General features: G+C 36.9%; 1 protein-coding gene across 3 annotated transcripts; it reads right to left on the bottom strand.

The window, feature by feature from the left end:
* Positions 1-78: 78 nt before the first annotated feature.
* On the bottom strand, positions 79-13,400 carry LOC104216239 (zinc protease PQQL-like). Of its 3 annotated transcripts, XM_009766254.2 has the most exons (21): positions 13,136-13,400; positions 10,107-10,353; positions 9,906-10,031; positions 8,978-9,115; positions 8,399-8,533; positions 8,043-8,300; positions 7,840-7,977; positions 7,620-7,689; positions 7,251-7,464; positions 5,951-6,056; positions 5,189-5,422; positions 3,951-4,115; positions 3,711-3,860; positions 3,539-3,630; positions 2,984-3,065; positions 2,809-2,892; positions 2,613-2,729; positions 2,429-2,539; positions 2,146-2,226; positions 1,095-1,289; positions 79-565 (listed from the first exon to the last, which is right to left on the bottom strand). In XM_009766254.2, the coding sequence occupies exons 1-21, from the start codon at positions 13,345-13,347 to the stop codon at positions 488-490; spliced, it is 3,033 nt and encodes a 1,010-aa protein (XP_009764556.1). In that variant the 5' UTR covers positions 13,348-13,400; the 3' UTR covers positions 79-487. The 3 variants fall into 3 exon arrangements, with proteins under 3 accessions (XP_009764556.1, XP_009764557.1, XP_070004071.1); XM_009766255.2 differs by lacking the exons at positions 79-565; positions 1,095-1,289; positions 2,146-2,226 and having other exon boundaries at positions 2,430-2,539; positions 2,819-2,892; XM_070147970.1 differs by lacking the exons at positions 79-565; positions 1,095-1,289; positions 2,146-2,226; positions 2,429-2,539 and having other exon boundaries at positions 2,691-2,759.
* Positions 13,401-19,956: the final 6,556 nt, after the last annotated feature.

Below are 19,956 nucleotides of genomic sequence, written 5' to 3'. Positions count from 1 at the left end.
TACCAAAGCAACGACTGAAAGAAGAATGAAAATGGGAATCTCCAAACCAAAGAGCCGAAAAATAGCACGTAGCCCAAGGAGGAAAAATAAACCTTATACTTTCTCAATAATAAGGTAAGGATCAAACCATAGAAGATACTTTGTTCATATATTAGTACAAGCACAATGAATCATCAATTTTTTAAGCTTATTAATCTTGGCACAACCTAATGTTAATACATTAGTACAAGCACAACGAATTATCAACTTTCTAAGCTTCTTAGTCTTGGCACAACCTAACATTTGTAACACTTGCTGATAATAATGGCGCATCTATCTATGGTACAAGGAGGCCAGAGCTGAGTACGATCAGATCTTTTGGCAAAGAATTCAATGATATCTCTCATGCAATCCATTTGACTGTACTATTGTTGGGTTGGATAAGTGGACGAACACAGCGCCCTTGAGCAACAGTTTCCTCCAAGTTCTATTTCAGCAAAGATCTCTACTACGATTTCAGTGTACTTCGGGAATATTTCCATAAACTGAGGGACAAAACTGTTACACCAGCAATTCCAGCCAATATCTGAAATAGTAGGAAAGATATAAAGTAACAGTATATAAAAAGGAGAGTGAACAATGAAGTTACAAGGATGAACGCTAATGGATGTATAGAGCACACATTGAGAAGACTGTCAGGCTATACAAGGCAAGAAATCTAGGAGTCAATTTTATATTCATGCATGCTTAACAATCTCAGTGCTACTAGACATAGATTTAGATTGCACGTAACTTGAATATATTAGACAAAGACACTACAACATGTTTATCAGTTTATGTTTATTAATCCATATTACTGGAATATTGTGCAAGCATAGAGTACAATGCCTCGGACACTGAAACAACGTAAGTGGACTGTCAGTGTTACACAGGAATAGGCACAAAAGATTAACGTATATGTAGCTTTTCGCGGGCCGCGGGGGGGGATGGGATTAGATTCTTGACTTCTTTCTTTTCGTGGCAAGGGTCATTTGAAGAGGGAAGCAAGTATAAAGATTCACATCCACTAGATCATGATGCCGGAAGAGGAAAGATGAGAACTACATGAGACTAACCTTTGCATCTCTTGAATAACTCTTGGATACTGACTGCATCAATGACTTCAATTTTTTTATACGTGATGCCTGAGGCATCAAAATTACTACAGTATACTGCTTTTTACAAGGAAAAGGCATTATTCTTTGCAAGGCTAGTTGGGCAGTTAATGGTGTCAAGATGCTTCTCACTTTGGACCGTGCAGCATCTTGGACCTGCATAAGAGCTTTAAGCAATTAGAAAGACGTCATCTCATAGGATCTCTATACTTAATTGAAATTACAGTTCCATGGAAGAACTATATAGCAAATGCAGTCTGACTGTGGCAGAGAAGTAGAGGGAGCTTTTACAGAATGAGAGTATAACATTTACTTTGTTGGATGTAAAATTTCCAAACAGCTCCTTATCTTTGACTTTGACATATTCTTTTTTTTTTTTTTTTTGGACAAGGTACTTTGGCATATTGCACACAAGGGTGTGGCCTAGTGATCAATGAAGTGGGTTGAGAACCATGAGGTTTCAGGTTCAAATCTCATCCTAGCGGAAGCAAAACACTAGGTGATTTCTTCTTATCTGTCCAATTCTTGGCGGACAAAGTTACCCGGTACCTGTGCTGGTGAGAGGTATCAGGTACCCCATGGAATAAGTCGAGGTGCGCCACACGCTGGCCTGGACACCACGGTGATATAATAAAGGTACTTTGGCATATTCGCTCTTCCCCTTTTTTCACAGAAGGAAAAACCAGGAGCACAAAAATAAAAAGGAGTCAAACTAGAGAATATTCATGAGCATGTTGGTTCAAACTCTTTAGATGCGTATAACACATATACCACCAAGTGGAACCAAATTTTTTGAGGAAACCCCGATTTACAATTGTTTGTGCATATCCGGCGCACTAGTCTACAATCCCAAAATGACTAGCGTTTTTTTTAATTTCAGATAGGCGTTAGATGACATATAATGGAATAAGTTCGACATGCATGAGGAACAAGGAACAGACTGCATTTGTTTTTAAGTAAGAGGAGCAGACTGCTTTTAAAGAATTGTACAAGCACTGAACTAAAAACTAACCTCAAAGGAATTACCAACGTCGCCAGAATAGATCCGTGACTGGTAGCTACGCAATATTCTATCTAACCAATAGTAATTCTCCTGAAAGAGCAAACAGGAATCAGCAGCGGATCAAATGGATATTCAACTTAAGGTTTAGGTAATAGAAGATATTCAATAAGCAGAAATTTAGAACTTTAGTACTATGAATTAGAATATGCAACATTTCATAGCTGTCTTCTCATAATGTTAGCAATCAAATGAAACTTTGAGCCTCTGAGAGGAAGATTCCAGTAAACATCACCTGTAACCCATTTTCATGTGCCCTTTGCTCGATTTCTAGTACGGCCATAACATCGTCATTTGAAGGTCCTTCCTCTTGAAGATGTAATATTTCGTCCAAAGCAAGATCAACCTTGTCAAAAATTTGTGATGTTAGGCTTTGTAACCTTTTCCTGTAACATGCGGATCAAAATTTGCAAACATACCAGTGTCGATGAAATGTCTGGATCACAGGAGAAATTTATACTAATATCTCCACGGATATTGCCAAGTCTGGAAGGCTTATTGCCACCAAGAAAGACGGAAACTCCAGCAGAATAAATCTAAGGCACAAAGAGTTCCAAGAATAACAACTTATCAAAATGCATTAAAGAAAATCTGACAGACTACTCAAGAACACACCTGTCCATACTTGAAGCGGAGAACCTGTACTATCTTTGTTTCCAGAAGCTTGCTCAAGAATCCAACAAAATGAACATCTTCCATCTGTAAATAAGGTGAGATAGTGTATAAGTCAATGTATGTGTAAAAGTAAAAAGCTTAAGAAATAGTTTTCTTAAGTATCTAAAATACACACCATTTTTTCATTCTTTAACTCAACAGGGAAACATAACTGCACCGAACATTGTGCTTCCACCATTGGGCTCCGAACAACTTCTCTACAATCACATGCAACGCGTTAAATGGGGATGAGTCTTAGCACATCAAGGACATCATAGAACTTCAATAGTTTATCACATAGAAGGAAATGAACAGTAACACTGGGGGCCCTAGTCAAGTTGGAATCTTTCCTTCTTGTTTTTTTTGGGGTGATGGTAATGAGTTATGACAAAGTGCAACCAACTTTGTGTATGTGCATGAGAGTGTGTATGTGCCTCTGTGTGTGTATAATTTGCTAGTTTCTGAAAACCAATATAATAGAAATCATATCATTAGGACTCCCTCACCAAACCCCCAACTCAAAAATCCAAGGCATCAGGGGTAAAAAATGAACAATGAAAAGGGACAAGGTGTAACGGAAAAATCATTGAAGCTAAGGGATCCTGCAATCAATCAGCTTCTTCAGCTTCATTAAGAGAAAGAGAATAGCTTAGTAAATTATTAATTGGAGAGAAAATAGCACTGAGATTACCTAGTTATTGTCGTAGGAAATTGGAAAGGCAAGCCTTTGAGGTCATCACGGCTGAAATGTAGAACTGGTTCAGGAGGTCTTGGAATTCCACCCTGCATAGTGAAGAAGAAACTAATGACAGAAACGCTAAATAGTGCTAGGGCCCAACACCATTAGAAAGTGTAGTACCTACCAAGTACTGTAACATCAACGGACATGCTATAGAAGGGTCAATATTCCCAACAATCACCACTGTAAAAGTTGAGGGGTCCTTGAAGCAACTATTGAAATATTCACAAGCTTTATATGGGTTGACTTTTCGAAGGTCACCAAATTTGATCGGCTGCAAGACAATACGCAACTATGTAACTCATGAATACACCCGGCAGTCCGGCACTACAAAGTTGACTATGCAGATCGAAAGTCATCTTACCCTGAAGAAGTAGGAGTTCCCATAATTGAGCTCTCTCACTCGGTTCGCGAATGCAGTGTAAGGATCTCTCTCCTGAGCACGTATGGCTTCTTCTGCCATTTGCATCACTATTTTGACATCTTCTTCCCCTGGCTCAACGGTTGTTGTGAAAAGTTGATATACAAGCTGAGAAGTCGCAGAAGGCAAGAGGTAAACATCACATACAAGTAGCACAAACGAAATTAAGGTTAAGGACCAAACAGCCACTTCACAATTTCTTAATTAAAGTAATGTTCTTTTTTAATACTATTATTTTTCACTATTTATATTTAAAGAATTTTTCTACTATTATGTAAAAATAATATTTTGCAATAGATGGGAAAGAACTTTCCATGAAAAGTCACCAAAAGAAACTGGTTTTCAACTAAAATTTACAAAACAGTAAATGTTAGAAGTAGCTTCAATTTGAAATTCCGACCATTGACGTTCACAGCTACTCAATAGCTGAGCGCACTTATTTTGAAAATCTGAGAGGACCACAATTCTGATAGGTAGTTCTCTAAAAATATTCTGACTTAGGAATAGCCACTCTTACTGGAAGTAAACCACCATGGGCAGATGGCAGACGTGCTGTCTGCCATTGTTGCTTGTTTCTGCTTCAATGTTGTTGAAATTTCATTAATAGCGCTCACTTGAAACAAAGTTAAAGAAACATATGGGTTCACTCCGGGAAGATTTGGAGTGAGATCAACCATCACATGATATTTATTTTATAGCTACATTTCATAAGCTCTATGTTTTAGGAGTTTTACGAAAAGTTTAGCTCTAGCAACACCCATACTCGTAATCTATTAGTATATCCGAACTCCAATATTTAGGTGATGACAAGATTCATACTCTTATAGGACAACCCCGCACAATACCATGTAATATTGTTACTTCATGGACGTAGAGAATACTCAATCAAGATAATTTTCTAACTGCTCTTTGAATAGGAATCTTCATGAATCATTTGCAAAGGATTCTAAGAATCTTCATAATCTTAAAGCTCGCTCAATTCTTTATAGAATCCAACCAACTCGTCCCAATTTGGCAGTATCTATCCTTGAGACATAGCCCATATGGAGGATCTATCGTTTAGTGTTGCAATGATTTTTGTTTTCTTATATGATATACATAACCATAGACAGACATGTATGTAGAGAGAGCTGTAATAGATAACAAAATCAGATGCCCATGCACTTCTAGAAAAATCTAACCTGCAATGCAGTTTCTAGGTCCGTAGGTGAACAATCACCAGAAAAAGTTCTCATATAAGCTCCAAGTTTTGTACCAACTTCTGCTCTTTTTCCAGCAAGCATATCCATGAGTATTGTTGGTCTGTAACCAAATATACCAATTTCTCCAGCAATGGTTGAACCCATTGAACATGAAAAGTATTCACTTTCCGGGAGTTCAGACAAACCACCATATGAGAACCCTGTGAATAAAACCTATTTAAACAAGATGTTAATACGAATAACAAGTACCGCATCAACTTAGACCCAAAAAACAATGTGTTTTCTCAGAATTACTATTCCAAGAGGTGGGTTTTTTTAAATGAATATCTTTAAAATAAAAAAGAGGAATCTCTTTAGTGAGCAATAAAAGCTAGTTTTCATAACTCATAGGAATCTTGGATAGAAAGTTTGGATTGGTAAAGAAAGCAGAAGATCATCCTAGTAACTAGAAAGAAAACAAAAACGTCTGCTGTGGCACGTTATTATTCCCTCTTTAAAGGCAGCAGCCAAAACAGTATTTCTTATGTTTCATGAGTATCCACAAGGTATTTTATTACCAAAGTACCATCTTCAACAACAAGAATGATTATCTGCAGCATTTGTTCACTAGTCTATGACAGAAGCCCAAAGGAAAGATGATGAGGAACTGTATCTCCAAACAGAAATAAGACAGAGAGACCGCTGCATAGGAAATTCACAAAAAACTCTCCAGCTTAACCTCCATGCATAGGAAATTTTTACCTGGTCATCAAGGAAGTCAGTAGATTTATAGCACACTCGCATTCCATTTGATAAAATCAACTCAGTAGCTCCAATAGTGGAATATTCAAGCTGCTGTACTATATGCCTGAAACAAGAAATTTGGGATCAGTTTCAGCATACATCATTACAAAAATGAGACAGAAACTGCCACATGATTGCTTTCAGTGAGCACATCCGTAAACCTGATGACCAAGTCTAAGGAAAATGTTGGAGTGATAGAAGGTGCTTAAACAACTGCCTATTCTAAGTCAGTGAGAGCAAATTGTCTGCTTAGAGAAAATCATCCGGGCTTCTGGTAATAGTATTATAGGTACAAAGGTAGTGTTGCTCTCTTTGCAGGTAACTATCATCATAGAGTATTTACTTTAGATGTAGGTGGAACAACAGATATTTCCTATTTGGTCTTTTACCTTTAAGAATACTTACAGTCTCAAAGACTAATTCAGGAAAGTGAATTAATCCCACTTAGTAAAAAATCTGAGAGTGCAAAGGATGCAGATAAATGAAGTAACAACCGATGATACGAACATACTCTTTTTTGCCTTGAACATACAATGGATCACTACAGTAGCTCATTGCACAATAGTTCTTCTATTACTTTATTCTTCTTGCTCTTTTTTGGGAATAGGTCAGGCTCAATAGTTCTCTTTGACATCCTAGTCATAAATATTACTCAAAAACCTAGTTTGCGAGAAAGTCATAGCCAGTTAGAATAATTGCATGAAAAAGACACTTCTTTTACATAATTAAGACACAATTTTAACTTATTTATTAAAAAATAGCCAAAAATATTAGGGACAAAGTTCAGTTAAGATGTTTCTGTGAGCTAAAAATATTTAATAGAAGTCAATGTGTGCCTGGAAAACACAAGATTAAGACACGGGCCTCACCATATGCCTTAGTAAAATATATAAGCATACAATGTGAACATTATGTCACAACTCATTGGTCATGCTTAACCGTCCAGCATTTGATCTCTATTTGGGAAGAAGAAATGATAGTTTCTCCAAAATACACATGCTTATTTTATTTAAAGAGCATAGTAGCAAATAGCGCCAGAGAAAAAGTTATCAACGGACATCTGCTAAGAATGACGCATTGCCTTGCAGATCACATTACAAGTATCAAAAGCAAAACAAAGGCATAAACACCAATGAACTGCATTTCAAATTTTATAGTATCCACATGTTTAAACAATATATTGAGTTGCCACACGTTTTCCATCACACATGCAGTAGGTATGTAAGAGATTATGAACGTTAAATGTGACATATGTTACCCTGGATTTGGTTTCGCACAGACAATTTCTTCAGGGATGTTTTCGTCATCCCAAGGAGGAAGGCTTTTTTCTCTTTCAAGAGAATTGATCCTCACTACGACAGCTTTCAAATCATCCACTGCAGCAGTTGCTCGGGGCTCAATTGTTTTTATAACGCAGCTACTTGAAGTCTGAAACTTCTCACAGTATTTGGACACCTCAGATGCTGAAATATCTATTCAATCAAAAAAGATTTAGCAATATTAAGATTCCCTTCACCTGGTGAAATGATAACAAAAGTCTCTTTCGTTTCTTTTCCCCTCCAGCATATAACACTGTTCAGAAATATAAAAACTCATAAATGAAAAAGAAACACTAGCGGACACTCACGGGGTAGCAGAGTTTTCTGGAGCTGTGCCTCATACTCAATCCCAACAACGGGTTCATTTCGAAGAAAATGCTACAAAGCAAAAACATCACTTGAGCCTCATTGTGTAACAGGTATATTCAGCTTTTACAAAATTTTATATACGCTTTGTTTCACCCAACTGAACTTGAGCTTTGGTGTAAAGCAACTTGAGGGAAAGGGAGGAAAGTAATTTTTATGTACCTGCAAATATTCATCACGTAAGCTGGTTGATTGCATTTGATCTCGCTCCAAATATGCAGATTCAATCTCTGACATCAGCAAAGCCCGAACAACAGATATTTCACGTTCAGAAAAGCCATGAATTCTTACTCTAGCAACCTGGAACCAAGGTATCAGAAACAGCTAGAAAGCAGAATATAATTCATACGGATGTGGATGCACACCTCAGTAAGCATGGATTCTAAGGCCTCGACAGTCCCCTTCTCTTTACAGGATGATGTCATAATGTAGGCCTTAACCGGACGAACTAGGATATCTGCTGCAGCCGAACAAGAATAATAAGGAGGATCTTTCTTACGAGATATTTTAAAAAATCTCTGGTTTAGAGCATGGAAAAACATGGATTCAGTGAGCAATTCCCGGTAATCTTTCACAGTCTTAAGCTCTTCCACAGGCATTTTGCAGCTAATCATCACCGCTGACTGTTACAACCCATTTCAAAAGAAATGTCTTAAAGGAAATCCAGAGCAAAAGGCACAATGTACTGCTGAGATTGATGAAAGATCTGCAGAATACTAACCCCAGCTGCCTCGGATTCCACAAAGCATGAAAATCGTGGTTCATTGTGTGATGGAACCGAATAGTATGGTAAAAGAGGAGGATCAACTGCTGAAATCTTATGTCCAAAGTGGGCTTTTATCAACTCAACAACACTCTGTCACAGATAAAGACAAGCGGCTAATATAGTCGATAGAGTCTTAACTCCAAAACTTTATGTAAAAATAAGATTTAGTTTGACTCCATCTCATTTGTGAGTCGATCCACTAAAGTCTTGGGCAGCAGTGTAAGATCAGATCACAAAGATAGCATGTATTGTTTATCCCCTTTGACTACGTCAGAAACTGAGAAATGATTTTGAATTGTTTATTATGATGATTAACGATTAGAGAAATTCTATGATGTCGAGAAATTGAGAAATAGATCCAACACAATTTGGGTGTGTAATGATGTGATAATCCTAAAGTTATATATAAACATATATCGCAACAATGAGTTGCATGATTGATATTGCCATTGATGGAAATATATCAGATTAATTGGGACATACAATTAGAAAACATGCAGTATTTCAGGAAGGGGACAATAACAGTCTTCGAACCTGCGTGTCAGGAAAGTCCCCAACAGCAATCACAGCCATATTCTGCAAATGGTACCACTTCCTGTAAAATTGCTTCACCGTCTGAGGAGAAACTGTTCGGATCACCCTCTCGAGTCCAATAGGCAGCCGCTCAGCATACTAATTAAGAAGGAGAACAGGAGGAGGGCATTCAGTTGAGGAAATAACTCCAACATGGTTTAAAATCAGCAACTAAAGCAATTGGCGTTTAAGAAACTTCACACTGAAGCTCAGGATTCTATTATACTTTTGAACATAAAGGAAACCAATTACTACCGCTTAATAACCAATATTTCTTATTAAATCACAAAAAAGTTGTGACATTTTGTCTTTACTAGTCTAGCATTAAATGTATAAATGGAGAGAGAAGAAAATTTACCAAATATGCACAGTTTTATCACACAGGACCAAAAAGGGAGCTATATTGGAATGATTAAGTTTTAGGAAGTGTAAAGATGAGTTTGGCAGTTTAAAAGTGGGTCTATTCAGCCTTGATGTTCGCTGGTTTTTATGAAATTCAACTTTTTCGTCGATGTGCAACCAAAACAACAGGGGGTAGGTCCACGCCTGGGCTAACACAAATTAGCAGCTTCAATGTCAAGATATGAGCTCTTTCAATTATTTTATCATGTATTCATGAGTTCTTCAATTCATGAACAATGCTTGACCCGAAACCAAATAAAAAAAAACTCATAGTACTATTTTCTTATTACAAACAACAATAAAATAAAATATAGAAAAATGAAAACAGCACATACCTTTATATGAATTCATTTCTATCTTGTTAAAAGCCAATGTAATATAAATAGCCATCTTATTGTGCCTTATGTTTCTCCTTAGTACAGTGCATTCACAGAAAAATCACTGTGGATCAGCGGACAAAAGGACAAAGAAGAACTAGGAAAGTTACCTTTGAACCTTCCATCATGAGAACCCAGTGGGCATCCTGCATCCTTCCATTGGCATTCCTGGTTCCTCTATACTCTTCCATTACTGCTCCTCTTTCCTTTTCCAAGTCATCAGGTGACACTCTGACCTATACGTGGCAAAGTAAATAAGAAAACATGATATGATCTAAATGATAGTACAATTAGAAAGGCACTAGAAGCACCTCTGAACTGAACTCAGCCAACACCGAGATCGCTTGAGACAATAGTTCAGGTTTGTCTACAGGGACAAATAGCTCATAAACAGTTTCATCAGCAGAAGTCATTGCATTCTGGCAAGCACCAAATTCTGCCCCAATACTCTCTAGAAACTTGACAATATCATGATTTGTGTATTTCTCTGTGGCACTAAAAGCAAGATGCTCAACTATGTGAGCAACTCCACGTTCCTCCTCTTCTTCTAAAACTGAGCTGCCATGAATTAAGACCTTGAACTTAATTAGCACGTCAACTATCCCTTAAGGAGTTAGCACGTCAGCTATCGTAAAGGAAGAAGGCACTGCTTAAATAGGCAACAATGAAGCAAAGTCAATGTCAAACCACTGCCGAAGAGAAAATCAAACAAGCTAAGGAAATACTCAAGGGCATGGAAGTTCACACTTACAGAGGCAAGTGCTACTTATCAAAAATAAGAGTAAACACTTAAAGGCAAGTTTTTGATAGCTCAGTTGAGAATGTCAGTAACTTCAATTTCATTCCTAATTTTCCTCCCACACTTTTTCTCTCAACACATACATAATCATGCTTGTAGAGTTCCCTCGCATCGTGTCCCCAGAAAATTATTTCCCTTCAAAATCTTATAGGATACCGTTCATGCTTACGCAATTCATTTTGAATATCCTGGTCCCTTTATCAGTTAAGTGAAGAAGTATTTGCAACACCAACCAATAACAGGTATTCCTCCTTTTGAGAAAATCACAGGTCCTCCTCTTCATTTACTAGCAAACGAATGTGATTCTACAATATTGCCGTCTCGAAATTGTTCTAGAGTCGAGCAATTTTCTTCCCAATAGAAGTTCTGTTGCTTTTCTTTTAATAAATTATGGGACCTAATTTTGATGTCCCATGATGTGCATTTCTTTCTCGTTTTTTTTCCCGGGGTGTCGGGATATCAGTTCCATCAAGTGCTCTATGAGGCTTGAATCAGCAGAAACGGACAAACTTGTTAAAGTAGTATCCCTCCATTTCAATTTATAAGACACACTTTCTTTATTAATCCATTTCAAAAAGAATGACATATTTCTATATTTGGAAACAATTTAACTTTAAACTTTTCATTTTACCAATTTTACCCTAATGAGAAGCTCTTATAACTATACAAATGTTATGGCCCACCCCCACAAAGCTTTTACCTTTAAGCATTTAAGACCACAAGTTTCAAAAGTCTAATTATTTTTCTTAAACTCGATGCCGAGTCAAACTACATCACGTATATTGAAACAGAGGGAGTAGTTACCATAGAAAGGGGAAAAAGGACTTGTGCAAGTAGTTAAGGAAAAAGTAAGTGACAAGAATGAAAAGATATGCAGTTCAGCTGCCTTATTATGTTTTTTTTTTAATCTATATGATTTCTTTCTCATCAGTGACGAACACGATACCTCAAAGACAATATTAAAGGACAAATTATTCATTAAGCAAGTCAACACATCTAGGTGTATCCTAGTCATAGAGTATATCACAAATAGCACTTCAAAATTTAACAGCACACAAGTTAACTTTCAAATAATTGAACGTGATAACACAATTTTCTACCCTAATTTTCAGCCGAATCACTCTATGCTTGCACATTGCTGTTTGAAATTAGAAAAAGCCCACAGCCTAGTGGTGGCAGCCAATACAGTATACAGAAACACCAGACTGGATTTAACTTTTATATTTTGATAACCGAGAAATCCCCGAGGGTCAGATTGGAGTTAATATTTGCAAGACTGCACAAAGAATTTTGGGGTCAATTTTGACTATGCAACTTCTTGGTGATACTAGGTCGAGTTTTTCTTTATGTAGCATGATATGCGGGCGATTTAACAACCAGAGAGGTCTCCCGTGCCAGAGTGATACAAAATGGTTGAGTAACAATCAAGCAAGCTGCAACGTACTAGCATTCCTTTTTAACCATTATCTATAGCTAATTTACCAAGAACTATAACTTCTCATATGCCACTACGGATTAGTTGCACTACCCCTTACTTGTGAGATATATAGATCGAAAGCTCCTTCCGATTTTATCTTGGTTGAAAAAGTCTCAAAGCAATAAAAGCAGTTAGCTTTATGCTCTCCTGAAATAGCAAGACTTAACAGGGTTTACTTTCTGTACACTGAATGTGCAAATGATTTTACCATTATTATGTTACTAGATTTATAAAATGCAGTAATTAACATGCTATAACATGTTAGTTACACTATACTGATACACTGATAGAAGTAGTTTGGTTGATGTATTGGAATCATCGATCCCGCCATAAACTTATGCATAAGATAACATAGTGTTTGGTTGGCCACATAAAGAATAATAATCTCCGTATAACTCTAATGGAGAGTTTGGTTGATGGTATTAAATAATATACGTAATAAGTTTTGCAGGAATGTAGGTATCATTTTATGCAGGAGCGAATGTTGAATAAGAATATGTATATTAGCAATGTCGGGGTCAAATTATTTAAAGACAAAAACGTCCTTTTAAAGTAAGTATTTCATATATAACCATCCCTTCATTATTAATCATCATAACAATCTCTGCATTATTAGTCATAGCATGGAAAATGCCTGCATTATAAGCCCCCTGTATAGTAAGTGAACCAAACGACTCCATAGTGTATTATTTACGGTGTCAGTTTGCATAACTTAATCCAATATAATATTGTTCATAGGGGTTGGCATTAGCTCCGGTAATTTAGACAACAACAACAACAAACCCACAAGTGAGGTTTGGGAGGCTAGTGTGTGCGCAGACGATACCGCTACTCATGGGAGGTAGAGAGGTTGTTTCCGAAAGATGCTCTAATTTTGTGAAGACAATTGTTCAATTTTCATGCGGCTATGCATCATCCACATTCAACATTTGGTAAAACAACCAGTCAAATCACAAATCAGTTACAGCGCGTTAACAGTATCCCGCTATTGCAAAAAAAAAAAAAAAGAAGGATTAACCAAATTAATTAACAACATAAAGGTATTTGAAAAATAGGGCACATACCCAGCTTTAACAGCAAGTGCAAGTGCAGCTCTCATTTTGGGCTTAGAATTGGATCGGACATAATAAGTTAGCCCATTCTCGAGCTTCCCGTACTCCACTCCTTGCGGCGTTTCCGATAAAGCTTCGTCCATATTCACATTTACAAGCTTCAACGAACGAAATCTGTGTTTCTTCGGTAGAATCTGTGACGATTCCGCCGGTAACAAATCCATTTTTCGTCTGCGGTCTCTTTCTGCAATTGAAGCTGTTTACTATTAACTGTTCTGGGTTTTATTCTTTTTCTTTTTCCGGCATTTATATTTTATTGTTTGGGGAAAAGTATCGTGGAGTGAATCTATGGTAATATGCTGTGGTTTGCCACATATGCATTACACGTGTACTGAGTCCAGCGTGATGATTCATACCGGTTATTTGGTCAATGTTTTAGGTTTTGTTTGTTTATTTTGAAAAGCGATTTTGTTGTTTATGAGTTTGAAAAGCATTTTTATCAATATTGTAGCATTACTTTGTGATTGGCCAAGATTTCAAAAGTGTAAGTGAAAAAATAATCAATATTTGCTACTTCTAAAAAATAAATATTGTCTTATAAATGTTACATTTTCAAGAAAATATATACCATTGACGTCTCTAGGCAACCTTTTGTATGAATAGATCATAGCTAGTGGCGTAATCAGGAATTCCGTCAAGAGTGTTTAAATTTTAAATAAGTCAATAAAAAAATTTTTGTCGATCAATGGTATACCAATTATTTTAGATCAAACTACGCAATATTAAATACTAAATAGAAAATGGTAGAACTATAATTTTATAAATCAAAACTAAAATAACAAAAAGACGACATTAGAAATTTTACTAATTAAAGTAAGCATAAAACAAAAGGAAAGAGAGGGTGGAGAGGATTTGTAGTTTGTAGATTAACACCCAAATTTTTTTTTAAAATGTTTTAAGGCTATTAAGAAGATTAACGTATGCTAATTATATTAATTTGGGTGTGAACAAGGACTAATGATATGAAGAATATCAATTGATCATGGTAATACGTATACAAAATGTATTAATAATGGTTTATGGTCCAAGAAGAGCCCTAAGACTAAGTCAAGTTGGAAACTATATGATGCACTAAAGTTTAAAATGAGTGTGCACAAGGCCTAATTTCAAACGAACACAAATCCAAATATATGAAGATTTATGTGGTTTACGACCTATCAAATTAAAGATATATGAGTTTAGTTTTTAATTTTTCAAACGATTCATCATTTGGATATTCCTACAAGAAGTTATGATATTTTTACTAAAGGATAGTACATCAAACACATAGTTACGCGAGTTGTGTGTAGCTATGCTGATTTCAGCAAGGTAGTCAAATGAAGGGGTGTTGAAGAGGAAGGGAACGTAGCTATGCTGGAGATGCACGCAGCTACGCATGCCATCAAAATTATAAAAGGACTATTTTGGGGAGAGAGAACAAAATAAAATTTTGGACAAGTGTTTGAGTTCTAGAGAGAAGGAGGAACTCTCCCGCTATGAATACTTCAAGCTAAGTTTATTTGGTATAAGAATAATTATATAACATCATTTAATATACACTAATATTATTATGATGAAAATTCATAGGAAATGGTTTGAATCTTTAAGAACACCAAAAAGAGAGAAAAAAATGAGATTCTTCCATCAAGAAGTAATTTCTTTACTCGAGCTTCACATATATGATTACTGAAGTGTGGGTAGTATGTTTATGAAGTTTACTTGAAGTTATAATGGGGTATTATATAAAACCTAATAGTGGGTTTTGAAAATAATATTTTGAATAAAGAAGAAGGTGAATAGTAGTGGGTTGATATAAATGAAATTGTTTTGTATTTTTAATGATGCCAACAAATTTAATAACCTAATCGATGGACGAATTGAATAGAGAATTGTCATTTGGCTAAGAAGTAATACTAGTTCATGAATTGGATGCTCATGAACCTAGAGTTTTATTGGAGAAGATAATGAATAGTGACTTGCTGATGTCGAGTAAATAATATAGTATCATTAATAACTTCAAATGAGTATTTAATAATAATAATAATAATGAGATTGAATAGACTAATTGGTAGACGTATTGGATAATTTGGAATGGTTGAAGGTTTGTTGCCAAATTGTGAAGCCTAAATAGATATTTCTGAATCTTTTTTTGTTTGTTTTGACGTAGTTGGGATATCTAATATTAGATGTTGAATTGTTGACGATGTCACACCTCCTTTTTGCGCGCCCAGCCCCGAAGGGTTAAAATGCGCGGGTGGAGTTTTTTCCAATTTAAGTGACAATGTTCGAAATGGGATTATTTATTTAATTCAGAGTCGCCACTTGGGAAAGGTTTGGCTTTTGGTGTCCCAAGTCACCGATTTATCTTGAATCCCAAATCGAAGAAATTTTCGACTTTTCCAAATGAAGTCTGCGAACCAGAAATTCTAAGTAAGGAATTCTGTTGACCCGAGGGAAGGTGTTAGGCACCCTCGAATCCCGTGGTTTTAGCACGGTCGCTTAAATTGTTATAATGGCTAAATATCTGATTTAAATACATGTTGTGACTTATGTGCTTTTATTAAGTTTTAACCGCTTTTATTATTATCATTTATTTTACAGAATTGCAACGTCGTGAAAATGCATCTCGAACCACGTCACAATCAATGCACCCGTGATTGTCGACACATTTGGACTTCGTTGAGATTTGGATTTGGGTCACATCAATGTGCACCCGAATTTAAGAATGTGATTTAATTAAGCCGCGCCAACAGAGTCTAACGCGTTATTATCTTTGTAGAAGGCCATGAAATTTATTAAATGGCCTATCTTGAATTCTAAATAATTATCATTAGTTGTTGAGGGCCCCGCAATTGTTTTTTTTTATTTGGCGAGGCTCGTCTTATTATTTTTAGAAGGGTATCCTACAGTGACTACATTTCTATTATTTTTATTTCCAGAGATAAAAGAAAGGAAAGTGTGTGTGCTAATTGAAGTATATACTTCAGCTTAAACCAAACTCCTGTCAATTTTGATTGATTACTTTTAAAGTAAAAAGACGTCATGCCTTTTACGAAAATGATTTGGTCGAATAAAAGATTACATATGAGATAGATGAAATGCAATACTTAATCCGCACATTCCTTAATTTGAACTTAACTGAACTTATTTGAACTAGGTTAAAGGATAACTGGCGAAGTAAAATGCTTTAATTTGACAAGGAATCATATACGAGTTAGCGAAATACAACGTTTAGTCTGAGCATTTCTTGTATTGAACTTAACCAAACTTATATGGACTAGTCTTACTAAAAAAACTAAATGAAACAGAAAACAGTATTGTGTAAAGTCGAAATATGCATACTTATACTAACAGACAATTGTCGAGCTCAAATACAAAGGGGTGAAACTCAGTCGGCTATCAGTATACTCTTTTGAACTATTGAAACATAAGCTAAATCAATTTCCACAAGGCCTGTTAATGTACTATGAATATTACAGCAAATGCTTGAACTTCTTCAACCTTTTTCATTTCATGCTTTCAAACTGTTTCAATTACATCAATATGAGACTTGAAATGTGTACCTGAAAATGCTGAAAGTGCAAAGGAGAAGAAGAAGAAGATGGGAATCAGCAGCAGCAAAAAGGCAGAATTAACAGTAGCAGCAGGACAAAAATGCAGCAGCAATAGTGAGCAAGATAGCAGCAGCAATCAGAACAGCACAACAGAAAGGATTCTGTTGCGAGATGGAACTAGAGTTGAAGGAGAAACAACCCGATGAAACAGCACACAGTGTGATACTCCAGACAGTCCAATTCCGGAATATACCAAATGCAGCAGAACACTAACAATAATCTCGATTGAAATTTAGAAGAAAGAACACTGCCTAACGTATTGACAATAAATGAACTTCAGACAAACAAGACCAAGTTTCTGATTTCTTAATTTGTTTTCTCTCTTTCTTGCTCTCTTTCTATTCCTGTCAACTCTCTCTTTTCTTTCTATCTTCACAGTGTGTGTATGTTTCTTTTCTATCAGCTCTTAAGGTCTAGAGTGTGTATTTTCTTTCCCCTCTCTTCTCTTCTCTCCCCCAGTCTATCAGATGTTTTTCTATCTCTTCCTCTCTTTTTTTCTCCTCATTCTGTCCCTCTTTTATAAGCCTAAACCTCAGCCCTTTATCAGCCTGTTGGATTAATCAAATACCCCTCCCATGTGCTGCCCCTTTTCAGTTCCACTTAGCTAATTAAGTATTAACCCCCATCAATATTCCCTGGCAGGCTTTCCTTTCCTATTTATTAACTAAAAGCAAGCATGGGCAGTAGAATGTATCTGACAGCATATGCTGTCAAACCATTTTTAAAATTAAACAAAGGACCTTTATGCAGGCCACAGGCTGTGCACAAAGCACATGAGATGCACCAATGCACATGCTGTGCACGAGTGCACATGCCTTCCAATTCAGAATCTAAGCACAAACAATCCAACAGCTATAAGTGAACTAAACTGGCTCTTAATTGATTCAGGCAAATGTTCAATAGAAGCAAATCGATTTAACTTTGTTCAGACCGTTGAAACTAATTGACGACACATATCGACTCGACTATATTAGCATTAACATACACAAACGTAGCCAAATCAGACATTCAAAAGCATGGGACACATGACTCGACTTATACTGATTAAGCAGGATTATACTTTGAGGAATTAGTAAGTCAGTACAAATTTGGGATACAACCAATACACATGTCTTATCAGAATAGGAGGGGTTCAAACAAAACACAGTGGTTCAGGCAAATTGGTCAATCAGAAGGTGGTAAAATTTAAAGACACAAATTGAAACAAAACATGACCAGATATTTTAAAACAAAACACACGGACTAAAACAAATAAAGGAAAGCAAACAAACTCACCTTAAAGCTTGCAAAGTTAAAAATTTGAACTCGAATTTGGACAGACCTCTCTTAAGGCTGAACGGACTTTAATCGAAGTGTTTCTCAGATGAGAAACACTTCGATTAAGGTCCTTTAGACCTTAATCTCTTTGGCTCGGACTGGCATGGGCCAGTGATGAAGGACACAAAACTTTCAAACTTAGATCTGGGATTCAGGCTTCCCTAATCAGATTCGGACCAAACCAAGTATGGTTTGGTCACGAGGGGTCTGGGGAGTGTCTGGTATGAAGCTGAGGTTGGTTGGTGTAGATCGAGTTTTGACTCGAATCTTCAAATGAAGATTCGAGGACCTGGGGGTGATTCGAAGTGTGTGGTTGGTAGATTTAGGTTTAGGATGGCATGGGGGTTCTATGGTGTTTAGGGGAAGGTCAACGGCATCCATGCCGCCGGCTTTAATGGCGAAAGTATACAGGGGCGGCTAGGGTTTGGAGGACTGAGGTCTGTGGAGGGGACGACTAAGGCCTGGGGGTTAGGATAGGGGGGCAGGGTAAAGGCTTAGGCTTATATAGTTAGTGAGGGGTCGATTATTGGCCGTTGGATGAGCTGCGATGAAGGGCCAGGATTTTTATGCTGATGGGTAACGGTGTCGTTTTAACCTGAAGGGGTTTGGGTTGGTCCGGGTGGAAACGGGTCGGGTTCTGTTCGTGGGTATAGGAAATGTGATCTTGGCCGTTGATCAATCTGAGATTAACGGCCCAGATCAAACTGTATCCATACGACGTCGTTTGGACTCTCTCTGGGCATCATCTGGACTGGATCGGGCAGGCCTAGGTTTTGGGCTGAGTTTGTTGGGTCAATTTAACAAATTGGCCCAAGTCCGGAAGGGGTCTTTTCCTTTCTTTTTTTTTCTTTTATTATAAAAAATACAAAACTAAGTAAAATCAAATTAAAATAAACACCTAACACAATTATTTGCACACACATTAAAATGACTCAAAACAGGTAAAAATTAAACAGAACAAAATCAAAGGCAAAGATGCCCGTTCATGCTTTCTATTTAACAATCATGTTACAGTTCAGATCATGCATGACACGTACATTTTTTGTATTTTGTTTTAATAAAGTAAAAAATGGGCTAAAGTCATAAACAATTAACGAAGTGCCATGTAAAAATCTCAAAATTGTACAACGGGATCAGTTGTTGTTATTTTTTTATTTCTTTTGGAGCGATTGTCTCGCGAAAACAAAAATCACGTGCTCACAGCTGCCCCTCTTTGTTCGGAAACACGAAGAGTTTTCGTGCAAAGATAAAGTGAGCGTGTATGAGCGATTTTTGCCTATGGACCACTCCGTACGAAGCATTTTTGAAAGATCTGACCGAATCTTGCTTCAAAGATTTCCTACATATCCTGGGCTAAACAGGAATCAGGTCAATGTAGTTCGGGAAGTTTTGGTAGCTGGGACTACCATGGGATGGCAATGCTTGCTGCTACTGCTGTTGCTGTTGTCACTGCTACGTCACTGACCGCCTTACTACAACCAAACGAAAATTGGAAACTGAACTAACTACTTATATGCATGTCAACTGCTAGTTACAAGATTCCTATCTATGATTCTCTTACGACTTGATCTTGGGTCTTAGCTGCTCCTGCTTGTAGACTCCGATCTGAATCTTGATGCTTGCGAGTTGCGGCGACTCGTTCAACCTCTGGGATACTGAGTGAGACACGATTGGCAGGGTTTAGGACCTTAGTCAAACGTTGGAGTCGATCTGCTCTCCATTCACTCTGATATCTCTGGATGTCTTCTCTTTTTTTTTTTTGATTTTGAGTTGAGACTCATCTCGTGGGTCATTTCGATCCGTGTAGCTCGAGGTTAGACCTGCGGGAAAAAACAAACAAACGAACGAAATTTTCTGCCCCAG

This window comes from Nicotiana sylvestris, chromosome 6 (assembly GCF_000393655.2).
Source record: "Nicotiana sylvestris chromosome 6, ASM39365v2, whole genome shotgun sequence".
Classification (NCBI taxonomy): Eukaryota; Viridiplantae; Streptophyta; class Magnoliopsida; order Solanales; family Solanaceae; genus Nicotiana; species Nicotiana sylvestris.
This window is presented reverse-complemented; position numbering and strand designations above follow the sequence as displayed.

Bases quoted from the DNA above. Each gene is read 5' to 3' on its own strand.
- LOC104216239 (XM_009766254.2), bottom strand. From the start codon at position 13,347: ATGGATTTGTTACCGGCGGAATCGTCACAGATTCTACCGAAGAAACAC. The intron at 7,465-7,619 runs GTGAGTGTCCGC...TTGATTGAATAG, and splicing joins CCAGAAAACTCTGCTACCCC to ATATTTCAGCATCTGAGGTG. The intron at 3,861-3,950 runs GTAAGATGACTT...ATTGTCTTGCAG, and splicing joins GGAACTCCTACTTCTTCAGG to CCGATCAAATTTGGTGACCT.